Genomic DNA, 14,625 nt, shown 5'->3' with positions numbered 1-14,625 from the left:
TAAAACCTCACCATTCCCCACAAGTTTTTTATTTATTTATCCCTCCCTCCCTCCCTCCCTCCCTCCCTGCCTCCCTCCCTGCCTCCCTCCCTCCCTCCCTCTTCCCTTCCTTTCTTGGCCACACTACATGGTTTGCAGGATCTTAGTTCCTCGACCAGGGATCGAACCCGGAACCTATAAGTGAAAGTGTCGAGTCCTAACCACGGACCCCCAGGAAGTCCCAACTGAGTATTTTCTCGTGCAAACTTTTAACCATATGACAGTAAATAAAGTTATTAACAACAATGGTAAGAACTAATATTTAAGTGATAATATCTTAAATAATAAAGATTATTGCACTGGATATATCATGTAATATATATAGTATGATCCTTTTTCTTGTAATATTACATATGTGTTTACAGAGATAACTTGAAGGCCTGCAAGAATATGTTAACAAGGGTAATCTCTGGGTGATGAGATTCCAATTACTTTCTTCTTAATTTTTTTTTTCTTTGTGGCCTCTCCCATTGCGGAGAACAGGCTCCGGACGCGCAGGCCCAGCGGCCATGGCTCACGGGCCTAGCTGCTCCGCGGCATGTGGGATCTTCCCGGACCAGGGCACGAACCCGCGTCCCCTGCATCGGCAGGCGGACTCTCAACCACTGCGCCCCCAGGAAAGCCCTTAATTTTTTAATATACGCTAAACATCTATTAGCTTAGTATAAGAAAAAAACTAATAAAGTTGTTTTCATTTTGGAAAATAATAATAATCAACAGTAATAAGCACGGAATAAAAAATCTAATCTGAAGAGGAAGGTGAAAAGGCAGGTGCTAATGAGTGAAGGCTTTGGGCGAGATCTTTGTCAAGTAGGTTTTATCAAGAGTGCTGGTATAGGGGCTTCCCTAGTGGCGCAGTGGTTAGAAATCCGCCTGCCAATGCAGGGGACACAGGTTTGAGCCTTGGTCCGGGAGGATCCCACACGCCGCAGAACAACTGAGCCCGTGCGCCACAACTACTGCGCCTGCGCTCTGGGGCCCACGAGCCACAACTACTGAAGCCCGCGTGCCTAGAGCCCGTTCTCCACAACTGGAGAGGCCACCCAATGAGAGGCCTGCGCACCACAATGAACAGGAGCCCCCGCTCGCCGCAGGTAAAGAAAAGCCCGTGCGCAGCAGCGAAGACCCAACGCAGCCAAAAATAAAAATAAATAAATTTAAAGAGAAAAAAAAAGAGTGCTGGTGTAAAAAAATAATAAAACTAAAAACCCAAAAAACAAAATCAGTGAACAAATCAAACAAAACAACAACAAGCACACAGATAAAGAGAATGGATTTAGTAGTAACCAGAGGGAAGCGGGGTGGGGGGAGGACAAAATGGGTAAAGGGGGTCAACTGTATGGTGATGGGTGGAAACTAAACTTTTGGTGGTGACCACACTGTAGTGTGTACAGAAGTCGAAATATAATGTTGTATACATGAAACATATAGTATTATAAATCAATGTTACCTCAATAATTTTTTTAAAAGTACAAGAAGACAGATTACAAAAAAAAGAAAAAGGAGGTTGCTGGACATCTGATCATTCTTTCTTTTTTCAAGGAGCGTGGGCTCTGGTCCCTGAGGCAGATGCCCAGACTTGCTGAGTGAGGAGTGCCTGACAGGCCCCAGAGGTCCACAGGCTCACCACCAGGAAGCAACACAAAGGCCAAGTGTCAACCGCAGCGATGGAATCCCCTGGGAGACAGACATGGAGCTGCCCCAGCTAGACTCTTCCAAGGCCTGGGCAGTGCTCAGAAAAGGCCGGGCTAGTCTCTGAACCTCTGTGAGCTAATGCAGGCAAAGAGGAGGGATCAAAGAGGTCAGGAAGGGCACTCCGAGGGGCTGGTGTCACCTACTCTAATGGTACTTCTAGCATCCCAGGGCAACCCTTCAAGGGAGGAATTACGAATCCCATTGTACAGAGGAAACAGACTCCAAGGAGTCAAGTAACTTCTCCAAGGTTATAAGACATCAAGTGCGGAACCACCTCTTTCTAACACTGGTGCCGTTACAGGGGTATGCTGCAATGCTTCCAGGTCACTACCTTTCCTGTCTGCTTTCGCATATCTGGGAGTTCTTTAAAAATGCACATTCCTAGGCAGACCTACTGAATCAGAAAATGCAGGAGTGGGCCGGGCATCCATCTAAAATTCTCCCCTGGGTGACTGCTGGGCCTGGTCGACGACTAGCATTCTAAGTGCGAGTCTAAGAGGAGGGAGTAGTTAGCCAGTTAACGGCCTCCTCCTGATGAGCCCCTAACGGCTCTCCTAGCCTCCCGCATCTTCCCTTTTTACTCCCCATCCTGCCCACACTCCTGTTCAATCTTCCTAAGATAATGCTTTTATTGTGGACGAGGAGGCTTTGGGAAAGCCCTTTATATTATGCTAAACATTAAAAATTCTATCTTCTCAAGACTGGTAAATTCATCTTCCCATCTTAATTCCACTAGTACCACTCAAGTTCAGGCCACCAACATTTCCTGGTTGGATTTCTGCAACAGCCTCCGGGCCTCCGTTCTTGCCCTTTACCATCCGTTTTCCACCCAGCCACTGCAGTCATCTTTTGAACACAAGTGTGAGGCCCCACTGTCTGAAAAAATAATCGTTCAAGGGAGCTCCTGTTTCAGAATTACCTGGGGAGCATTTTAAAATGCATACCCCTAGGTCCCACCCCAGACTCACTGACTCAGTCTCTGGGAGTGGAGGGGGAGGGGAGGGGAGGATATACATATTTTTATTAGCTCCTCAAGTGACTGGAATGCTGTGATGATAGATTAGATTAGAATATTGTTCAACAAGTATTCACTCCTTCCCCCAGACCTCCATGAACATATATACTTCCCTGCCCCAGTGGTGCTGGGCTTGGCCCGTAAGATCTGCTTGGCCTGTGGGTTGTGACAAGAGCAGGTGCTTAAAATGTACTTGAGGAGCTGGGCTCTTGGCATCTGCCGTTGCCATGAAAAGATGCCCTGGGAAGCTTGTTGACTCCAGAAGATTGGAGAGATGTACAGCAGACTTGAGCCCCATCCAAGATCTGAAGGCAAGAAGTACACTGAGCCCAGCCTAGAACAGCTACATCCCAGCTGACCCACGGAAACAAGAATAAGAAATAATGCTTGATATATAAATCACTGAGTTTTGAGGTACTTTGCTACATGGCATTCTTGTGGCCACAGATGACCGATAAAGATGCAGAGCCAATGTGGGAACCTCTGGACGTGTTAAAGTTCAGACTCCTCATTCTGGTATACAAGACCTGCTATGAATTGGCCACTGTGTCTTCTCTGTCCATTCCCAGCGTCATCCCGGGTCCAAGCCTCGGTTATCTAACTGAATGGTGTTCTTTTCCATCACCATACCTTTACATATGCCGTTCAACATTTCCCCCTCGCCTCTCACTATTTCACTCCAGTAGCTCCTTTAAGACTTGTTGAAGTGCCACTACTCAGCACACTGAGAACAGGGCCAAGTCCCCAATTCTCCACACCAGACAACCAAGCATAGACAGGAGAGCATCAGAGTATAGCCTCTGAGATCAGTCTGCTGGGTTTGGATCCCACTGCTGCCATTTACCAGCAGTGTGACCTTGGGCAAGTTATCTACCTTCTGTGGACCTCAGTTTCCTCACCACCCACCTCACAGCTTTGTAGTGATGAGGATAAATGAAGTGCTGTAAAGCATTCAGCTTAGAGCCTGGAACACAGTGGAAGGTCAGCAGCTACCTCTCCTCCTCCTTATTCCCAGGGTCCAGTGAAGGGCCAGGTCCAGAACAGAGACTCAGCCAATACCGATCACATCAGTGAAAGAACTAGGAGTATTCCATTTTCATTCTCCTCACTTCAGGCATGAACACGTGATCTTCTGGGTCAGATACATAAGCACTACATCTGTTGGCAACAGTACCTGTTTCTCTATGAGCCTAATGGTGTCCTCCGAGGCCTTATCCTTCGATTTCTTCAGCTTATTCATTGCGTTGGTACGAACCTTCCGTAAAGAGTCTTTGGCCTTGTTGGTGTTCTGTCTAGCCAGTTTCGCCAGCATCTCCCTGTGCTCCCTGGTTACTCTGATAAAAGACGAAAGAACATTCAACAAAATCATCCCACACGTTAACAGCCAGCCAAGAATTCAACATCACTTTGCCCACTAGCTCAGCAGTTTGTAACTTTACTCTCTGCCGGTGGAGGGTCTTCACGTTCCTGACACACGCCCATGGGGATGCTCAAGGTCAAGGAGAGTTCCTGGTGAGATAGCTGAGAACAGCCAGTAAGAAGAGTGTTGCTTAAAAGCATGAGCCAGGGAGTCTAGGCAGGCCTGAAGTCAAATCTTGGCCATGCCCCTTACCAGATGCATAGCTGACTTCCCCTCCTCAGAGTTCCCATCTGTACAATGGGGATAGTCCGTACCTGACTTAAATGGGTGGTGTGAAGATTGATTATGCGATGATGTGTGTTTATTGTTTAGCACTGACCTTGGCACATTTTAAGTGCTCAATAATAGGAAGCAACTATTAGCTATAATTCCACCCTTTTGTCTCCAGCTAAAGAAAGCAGTGCTAATGGATGATGATGCTACAGAAATAGCATCATCTCCATACCTCTAAATCACCCAAAACAAATAAGCAGCAACCTTCAGAATCTTAACTATTATTATAGCAAATTACTTGTGAATCACCTCAACACTGACCCAGACACAACATGTCAGACACAACCACTGCACCAGTTAACTTCCTTAAAGTACCCATGAGAGTGTCTGGCACATTAAAAATGCTTAATGTCAGTTATTTTTACTATTAATATCCTCATCATAGTAACAACAACGAGCACATTGAAGGGCTATTGTAAACACCTGCGACAGGCACTTTATAAGTTTTTGTAAGCTGACCCTTACAACTGTATGAGGCAGTTATTCTTCCTATTTCACAGTTAATCATCACAGCAAGCCAGCAAAGTGGTCTAGCGTGTTCGTCCTGCCTTCATTTCTTGGTCGTGTGCGCACTGAGTGCCTACTACCTGTCAGAGTTCTGGTTGCACAGAGTGTGCTACGATGAAGGTGACAGACCTCTGTGCTGTTCTGAGGGAGCTTAGCTAGGGAGAGAGCTAAGTAAACAGACCTTTACAATAGAGCGTGTCTGAGTTTGGGGAGGGGTCAGTTTGGGGAGGGAAGGCTTTCCTGAGGAAATAATATCTAAGCATGGTAGTCATTAGGTTTGTTCACTAATATTCTGGTTTTTATTCCTTCCAGTGGGAATGCACTTCCCCATCCCCTCTGAAGTTCGGTGTGGCTGTGCAACTCGCTCTGGCCAGTGAGATGTGAGCAGAATGGGTGTCGCCTCAGGGCAGAAGGTTTATAAGCCAGCGTGCACTGCACCACATTTGTTTCTGTTGGCCGCAGTGCAAGTTGGGAGGGAGCTTCCATCCGCTTAGGCCCCAGAGAGACTATGATGAACAGTGCCCCATGCATCGTGAGCAAGAAATAAACTTCTGTTGTTTTAGCCATGGAGATTTGGGGGTTGCTCGTTCCTAGAGCACCGCCCATCCTATCCTGACTAATACACCACAAGGATCTAAAGAATGAGGGCAAAGTTGCCAATACAGGTAGGGATCTCCAGGAGGAAGAAAGAGCATCGTACAAAGGCTTTAAGTTACAACGAGATCATGTTCATGTGAGGGACTGACTGGAGCACAGAAACAGAGAAGGGAGTAACAAGAAAAGAGGCTGGAGAACTGTATCACAGAGGGTCCTGTAAGATCATGAACTCCATTTCATGGATGAAGAAAATAAGGTCCAAAGAAGTTTGGCTATCTTACACAAAGTCAAACCTAGGCTGGCCTGTCTCAGAAGCCAATGGTCTTAGTATGAAAAAATTCCTCTGCCTCCTCGGTCCTGAACTGGAGATCACTGGCATGTGGTGCTTGATCCTCAAATCTACGTGGTTTCGGTTTAGTAAGATAATCCCAAGTTCTGGGTATGTGTTCTGTGCGAAACAGTGGCAAACAGGTGTTAAAGATTTAGTGGCATTTACCTGGTATTTTTTTCCTGATAGGACGAGAAAAAAAATTAAAGAATTTTGAGAACGAATAAGCTCTGAGGACAAAGTGGACAACTATGTGATAAATAAATCCTTCTGGATCCGGCTATTTGAATTCTCAAAATTCTTAAAACATTCTCAAAATAAAAAGAATCCTGATGACTACCATTACGGAGCCCCTCAATGCCAGATGAGTACTTTACCTCGCTGAACCTCACAACTTATCAAACTAGATTCTAAAACCCCCATTTTCCAATGAGGAAATTGAGGCACACAGATGGGCTTGAGTGACAGAACTGGGATTCAAATCCAGAATTTTGTAGCCTGTATTCTTCCCACTAGTCCATGCTGCCCACCCCTTGCAATCTATTTCAAATAAATTACGCGCTGCTGTCGCAACTTCTGCTTCCAGGCACAAAGCTTTTTTCAAAGTCAGTAATATGAATCTTGGGACTGAAAAGGACAAAACCACCATGTCAGGAGTTTAGGGATTTGGATCAGATCTTGTTACTTTTATGGTTTTTAATTCATTGAACAAAAATCATGCTGACATGTTTAGGTCTCTTTTTTGTTCTGCCAAAGCATATGTCAGTATAAGGAAGGAACAGGAAAATTAAAACTTGATCCACTGATTCAAAAAACTTAATCCTGCTGAAATACTAGGAGGGGCAGAAAATAAATGCATCTAAGTCTGTAAGAAACCTTTTAACTTCTCTACAGAGAAGTATTTCAATCTTATATTTCATACGTAACTTGAAATAGGTAGCCTGCTTTTTAGACAATCTTTAATAAAATAAAAAAATTATCTAACCAACTTCTTTTTCACTACATTGTTATATTTAACATGGAGAAAAAAAAATCACACATTCAAAAATACATAAACTGGGACTCAAAAAACCCTTAAGAATAAATGGCTGTATAAAGAAAACAAATTCATAATATATGTAATTTGGCCTTAATAAAGTGTATTTTTTATATTTATTAATGTAAATGTGACCTTACTACACTATTAACACGTTTCCATATATAATAGTATTCAGTTATTGACACTGACAAAAATATTTCAGTTTCAGGATGCAAATACAGAGGTAGTATTCTAAGGAAATGGAGAGGGGAGTGCAGTGGCGGGGGTGGGGGGGAGGCGGGGGGGGGGGGGGGAGGGGACACCAGGCACAGGAAGGGCTGAGAAGAAGAGAGGCATCTCTGCATGCTGGTTCCCGGTGTTGAGCTGAAGGTATCCAAATTACAAGATCAGAAGCAGTCAGGATGATGGAAAGGCACTGGTTCTGAAGTCAAGACAGACATTTTATTCCTGTATCTATCACTCAGAAGCTGACTATCCTTGGGCAAGATAATTAATCTCTCTCAGCCCCAGTTCCTTCATCTCTAAAATGAAGATAATAAGAACACCTTACAGGGTGATTGGGAGATGCACACACGACATTATATAAAGTACCAACAATAAAGATAGCAGCATATAGTAGCCTTGAATAAATCTGATCGTGTTTATGAATGTTTTAATCAAACACACTTAATTACTTCCTCATGAAACAACGAGGGCACATCTGTTTTAGAAAAGAAACATACTATATTATGGAAATATTTTAATTCCTTTCCAAACCAGTGATTAATACATCTGATCGTCTCCATCTCGCATTCACAGGGTTCTGTGAGTACAGGCTAGCTGTATTCCAGGCTCTGGGCTCAGCCGGTTGGTTCTGAGCACCGGCTCTGCACTTGGCATGCATTCACTCATCAAGCACTGGCTGAGGCCCCGGGGTTCCCTGCCAGATCCCGGGCTGGGCTGAGGAGCACCAGAGACGAGGTGGGCCTGGTCCAACTTCTCCAGAGGCTCAGTCCAGCAGGGTAGACAAACTTGTCAACCTCTACTTAGGAAGAGCACGACTGCTGCTAGGACGGATGGACAGGCCTTCTGCAGGAGGAGCATGCAGAGAGTACAGCTCATTCTGTCTCAAGGTTTGGAAAATGCCCCAGAGACGCACAGTAGCTCGTCAGCTGCAGAAGAAAGGAAAGGGCACTCCAGGCAGAAGCACAGTGGGAGATGTAACGGCAGGAAGGCATGAGGCTGAAAAAGGTGCATCAGGGTCAAATTTGTTCTGTGGACCTGGAGTTTTCAAATTCTTCTTTAGCCACAAAACCCTGGCTTCAAAGAAAAGCAAGGCAGAGGCCCCATTTATAAAATGGATAAAAAGCTCTTTCAGTTAATGAGGGGAAGGGCACTAGGGGAGGGGATGGTACTCCATCCTACCCTGATGCCCCTCCACTTCTGCACCTGCCACTTACTGGCTGAGTGACCTTAATCAAGCGATTTAAACTCTCTGCGCCTTGGTCCTCTCATCTGGAAACAGAAATTGAAAATAAACAAACAAAACCCCCAGCATCTACCTTTCAGAGATCTTGTGAGGATTAGGTGAGATAATATATGGAAAGTACACAGTACAAAGCCTGATAGAAACAATCAGAAAATGTAAGCTGCCTTTGCTGCTATTGTTGTTTATGTTTTGGCAACGATGGAGGCATCTTCAAATAATGAACAGTTTATTCATGGAAGTTTTTATCAACAGAGAGATGACAGGGCAAACAATCTGTGCTCCAGCAAGATGACTTTTTGAGATCTGACTAGTAATTTAACATCTTGTGTACATTTAAAAATCCAAATGTTCCCAGCATATAGCCATGAATTTTTCTCTTTCTGGTGTTAATTCATTCACTTAGTTTGTAGTTTCATTCAGCAGCTCTTTACTGGGCACCTATTGCATTCCAGCCACTATGTCAGAGTGAGTTTACAGTCTGGCCTGGAAGGCAGTCATTAAACACATGCACAATTAATCAATAAGTTACAGTGGTAAGAAGCATAATAAAGACATGCTGAGCTCTATGAAAATAAGCAGGGGAAAGGAGGCTGAGCAAGCTCTCCTGTGGGATTCCAGAAGAAAGTGTGAAGATATTTAAGTTAAGGGATATTCAAGTTAAGATGAAGAAGAGTGGAGAAGCTAGGGAAGATCATTCCCACTAGAAGGAATGGCCCGTGTAAAACAAAGGCCTTTTTCCAGGTAAAGTTCTGGGGGAACTGAAGAAAGGCAGTGTGGCTGCAGCACAGAAAGCAGAGAAAGACTGTGCCCAGTGAGGAGGCCGGCAGGGCTGGCAAGGGCGAGACTAGTACGCAGGCCCTTCAATGCCGTATTCAGGCTTAGCAGATCCACTGATGGATGAACGGACACATAAATGGGGTAGGTACACACAGTGGACTACGAGTCAGCCTAAAAAGGCAGGAAGTTCTGGTACACGCTACATCATGGACAGACCTTGAAAAGATTATGCTGAGTGAAATAAGCTAGAATCAAAAGGACAAATATTATATGATTCTGCTTATGTGACGTACCTGGTATAGTCAAATTCATGGAGACAGAAAGTAAAATAGCGATTATCCCGGACCTGGGGGATCGGGGACTGGGAAGTTGTTGTTTAATGGCTACAGAGTTACTGTTTTGCAAGACGAAGAGGGTTCTGGAGACTGGCTGCACAGCAATGTGAACGTACTTAATACCACTGAACTGTACATTTAAAAATAACTGAGGGCGCAGTTATTCCCTGGTGGCGCAGTGGTTGAGAGTCCGCCTGCCGATGCAGGGGACGCGGGTTCGTGCCCCGGAAGATCCCACATGCCGCGGAGCGGCTGGGCCCGTGAGCCATGGCCGCGGAGCCTGCGCGTCCGGAGCCTGTGCTCCGCAACGGGAGAGGCCACAACAGTGAGAGGCCCGCGTACCGAAAAAAAAACAAAAACAAAAATAACTGAAATGGTAGATTTTTAATGTATATCTCACCACGATAAAAAGAAAAGAAAAAAAGGAGAGAAAAAGATTGTTTCTAAGAACAACATGGAATATCACAGACGTCTGAGTGAGGCAGAGGAAACGTGATCAGACTTGTATTTTGTGCAGAAACCAATGTACAAACCAGATCTAAGGATATGGCGAAAGTCTGCCCAGAAGCCTCTAGGCCCGCGGATGGGGAGCTCAGGGCCTAGCCTGTAGTGGCTTCTCGGCTGGATGATGAAGACAGTAGCCTTTTCCGCCAGGGTCAGAGAGCCTCCCCGAATAAGGCAGGGGTTTTGGCTGAGCTGGGAGGGTCACACTTTGTTTGTACAAACTCCATCAGGCGGGTCTTCCAGTAACATCCTGGATGGGGGCTTCCTGCAAAATTCCTTGAGCATGTTCCCATGAACAACAAACCGAGGGGCATGCCCCTCTGGTAACTCACAAAGCAGAGAGTCCCCCCAGCTGAAATGATACTTCCTATGGTTTCAACGAGAACGGGACATGTGCAAAGCCATTCATCAGGTGTACATCAGAGGAAGCTACGCTCAGCGTGGCAACTGCAGTAAAAACCAGTTACTGGGCTGGCCAAAAAGTTTGGTTGGGTTTTCGTTAACATCTTACAGAAAAACCCAAACGAACTTTTTGGCCTGCCCAATATAATATGTCAGACTTCAAAAGGATCTTTGGTCACTTAAAGGGGACTTAAAAAGGTAGAAAGGACACATGTTAGAGCCAGGAAGACCTAAGTTGGCATCTCTGCTCTGCCACTTGTTAGCTTCAGACCCGTGAGCGTGCTGTTCAACTTCTTCTGACTCAGTCTCCTCATGTGTAAAATAGAAGAATATTACCAAGAGGGTGGAAGCAAGGATTAAATGAAATGATGGTGGCAAGGGCTCGGCACATGGCCAGTGTGTATGCACTGCAGCAGCCCAATACGGGGTGGCCACTTTCCTTACTACAGAATCTCCAAGGCTGGGGGACGACAGGATGCGAGTGTTCGGGGAGAAGGCAGTCAAAAAGGATTCAGTCACTAGGAACTTAGGCTACTGAGTGGCTGGTGGGCAGTGAGGGGCAGAACAGGAAGAGCGAGGGCGGGCATGGGGGCCACGGGAGGCAGGAGGCTGAGGGAGAAGGGTGCCCCACTTCCAGGGAACAAACAGCCCGTGGAAGCGCATCTCTGACAGCTCCACCAAGAGAAAGCCTGCTGCCCGCCTCCACACTGGGCTGCTGGGAGACTCCCCGCCAACAGCGCATCGGCCTGCAATCAGCAGCAGGCACATGCCCTGCTTTATTGTTTGCTGGTGGGCGCTGCCCAATGCCTCGGGGCCGCTGGCCCCGAAGGAAATGTTTTTGTTTGTGTAGCCCAGCCAGACTTCCTATGCTCCTAGGGACACAATTCTCCCTCCCCTCTTTCCTCCCAGCCCCCATCCCCACCCTACCCCACCCCCCCAGCTCACCAGCCTGTCTTACATGTCTCATAAAGACACGAGATGTCCTTCTAGCCCAAAGGAAATCACACACACACTTTGGAAGGACTTCTACCATCAGCAGTACCTTCGGTTTTCTCTGGGGACACAAGTGGGCACCTGCTTTCAAAGGCCTGTCCTGTGACTGAGGCCTGGCTAAACCAGACATGCCATCCTGAAATACAGCCCAGCATGATGGAAAGAGAGACGAGGTTGAGGTCAGGGGTCACAGCTCCACATTCCCAGCTGGGTGACCTTGATGAAGTCACTCACGTTCTCCTTCCCTGTCACCACAGAAGGCTGGAAACCCAAGTCCAGGGATATGTGGAGGTAACTCTTACCTCAGCTCTCGTGTACAGGACAAAGAGCACAGGTTTGGCGGTCAAGGTAGACTTGACTTCCACTCCCAGCTCTGCCACTCAGAGGCTGGGTAACTGTGGACAATTAACTTTTCCTCCCTAGGTCACAAAGAAGGGTGTTTACTGGAGTGTTTAGGAGAGCAGTCTCTGAAGCTAGGCTGCCAGGGTTTGAGGCCCAGATCTATCATTGCTTAGACGTATGGCCCTGGGCAAGTACTTTTACCTCTATGCCTCAGTGTTCCCATCTGTCAAATGTGTATAATACCACTAAGTCAATGGGATTGTTGTAAGGATTAAAAGAGTTACTAAATGTGCCGGTCATGGTGACCTGCTCAAGAAACACTCTCTGTTACTGTTTGCTCACCTGTAAATGGGGGCGGGGGGAGTAATAAAAATGTTACCTTTCTTCTTCCACAGTTAGTGTTAACAGCGAATGACAGATGATGGTTAAAGAATTCTGCATGTGTAGGTACTGACTATTTTAAAAGCTGTCAATCAGATCAGTAATAAAAATAATAGTGAAGTCTCCCACTAGAGAGAGAGAGCAGAGCAGAGTGGCTACAGGCCCAGGCTCTGAGAAAGACGCCTGTCCTTCCCCTTACTAACCGTGTAACACTGGGCACAAAGAACTCCCCTCCCCTGTGACTCAGCGTCTTCATCTGTAAATAGGGGTAATGACATACCTACCTCAAAAGATTGTTATGAATACAGCAGTTAGTATACAAATAGCACCTGGAGCAGCAGTGGGCACACTGACTGCATTACTGTCCTTACTACGCGCTAGCTCCTGTTTCAGGGTCTAGGGATACAGCAATGAACCAAACTGACGACGCTCCACCTACTCACATTCTTTTTTTTTTGTTTCACAAACACACACTGTATTTTATTTTAACAAGAGATAAATAAACTGGCCTAGTCACATTCTAGTGAAGGAGAGAAAGAGTACACGTAAGTCTATAAACCGACACATAAGTGCTATGAAGAAAATAAAGCAAGATAGGGAGAGAAGGAGGAAACATTATGATCGCAGCAAGGGCCCACGGATAACTGCCTAGTCCTCTAGCCCCAGTGCCATCTGCTCCCCTTCAATCAGAATAACAATGACTAACATTTGCAGAGCTGCTCCCACGTGCCCAGCTCTGAGAGGACGAGCACTCTGTGCGTTAGCTGAGCGAACCTTCGCATCATTCCTGTGACATTAGTGGTCTTATTACCTGGTGTTTGCAGATTACGAAAGGGAGGCTCAGGCAGGTCAAGCAACCTGCCCAAGGCCGCACAAGTTCCTGGTAGACCTGCGATCTGAGCCCAGTGCAGCCTGATTCGTGAATTCCAGGTCTCCCTGCTGGTGCTAGACAAATCTAAGCAGCCGATCTTACTAGCTGCAGTGACGTGGAGAGCACTGCTCGTTCACTAAGGCCTGCTTAGACACACAGTTCACTGCTACTCCGCCAGCTCCCCTACAAGTCTAAGCACAGCGGGGAGAAAGGAGAAAGCGAGTCCCTACAGGTGGGCAGTAGAACAGTGAGCTGATCTCCAGCGGCCAACTGCCAGGTTCTGTAAGTAGGTGCAGGACACAAAGGGTGACAACAGAAGAGGGGCAGGGGGAGGAGGAGTCTGTCCTTTTGGGCGCAGCTTCTGCACAGGTGTTGATGGCAACTTTCTCCGCAGCCCACGCTCCACTCTTGCTTCCTGATTGCACTTTCTTGTGTGTTTCAAACAGAACATCTGTGCAGGGAGGGGGCCCCCATTCCACACACTTGGGACCTGAATAGTAGGAAGCTCTCCTAAAAAGCCACAGGCTGGGTGAAGAGAAAGCAGCCATCCTAAAACTGCAGGGAGGCTCGCCAGGCTTGGAAGTCGAGAGAAACAACATACTGTGCTGGAAGTCCTCCAGCAGAATGAATGAATGAACGGCCCTGGAAAGCAGCGATGGCGAACAGGCAGCGGGCATGAAAAGGGCTGGAAAAGCAGCTACAGTTGCTCAAACGCAGTTGGTGGCTGCCCCAGCCCAAATGAGGTCATTAGGCGGTCTCCTCTGATTTTTTTTTCTTTCACCATCACTAAAGGTTTATATGTATGCAACTTATGGAAGAAAAGGGTATTATCAATATTTCCTAGAATGTGCACCTTATACACACTATCCCTGGTACGAGATCCACAAAGCGATACAGCAGCTAGACAAAGAGGCCACCGAGCTAGAAGGAGGGAGGTTCCAGGTCAGCAGCCTGTAAAGCAATGTGATAGTGTGGCAGGAATATGGGCTTTGGAAACAGATTCAATTTGAATAATGACTCCTCTGCTTACTAATCTGTGACCCTGAACAAAGTACTTAACTTTCTGAACCCCAGTTTCCTCATCTGTATTATACCCATCTCAAAACGGTACTTTTCTGCAGGCACAAAAACAATGAGATCGCCATGAAAAGATGTACAGAAGCTTCTGTTAAGACAAAAAAAGCAAGTTGTGGCACTGCAGATACTTAATCCCATTTATGTAAACTAAATATGTAGGGGTGTGTGTGTGTGTGTGTGTGTGTGTGTGTGTGTACGTGTGTGCATGCATCTTTTCAAATCTGGAAGGATATATATTAAACTTACCAACAGTTACTTTTGGGAAGAATATTTGGGGAACAATAAAATAACTTTTTATTTTTCTGTAGGATTTGAATTTTTGCAATAAATGTGTATTATTTTTATAATTAAAGAGATGAAAATCATATATCTGATAAGAGTCTAGTATCCAGAACATATAAAGATCTCCTACACCTCGACAACAAAAGTACAAACAACCCAATTTAAAAACTGCGTGAAGGACTTGAATAGACATTTTTCTAAAGATGTACAAGTGGCAAACAAGCACATGAAAAGATACTCAACATCATTAACATTAGGGAAATGCAAGTCAAAACTACAA

General features: G+C 45.9%; 1 protein-coding gene across 2 annotated transcripts in view; it reads right to left on the bottom strand.

Moving 5' to 3' along the window:
• MRRF (mitochondrial ribosome recycling factor) overlaps positions 1–14,625 on the bottom strand; it is a 67,201-nt gene that overhangs the window by 17,465 nt on the left and 35,111 nt on the right. For both annotated transcript variants that reach the window (XM_029202994.1, XM_029202996.1), the window contains exon 6: positions 3,924–4,083. In XM_029202994.1, the coding sequence (XP_029058827.1) occupies positions 3,924–4,083 (160 nt within the window). The remainder of the gene's footprint in view (positions 1–3,923; positions 4,084–14,625) is intronic.

This window comes from Monodon monoceros, unplaced genomic scaffold (assembly GCF_005190385.1).
Source record: "Monodon monoceros isolate NGI ecotype Baffin Bay Population unplaced genomic scaffold, NGI_Narwhal_1 Super_Scaffold_5, whole genome shotgun sequence".
Taxonomy (NCBI): Eukaryota; Metazoa; Chordata; class Mammalia; order Artiodactyla; family Monodontidae; genus Monodon; species Monodon monoceros.
The sequence above is the reverse complement of the archived record's forward strand: the minus strand, read 5'-3'. Positions and strand labels throughout refer to the sequence as shown.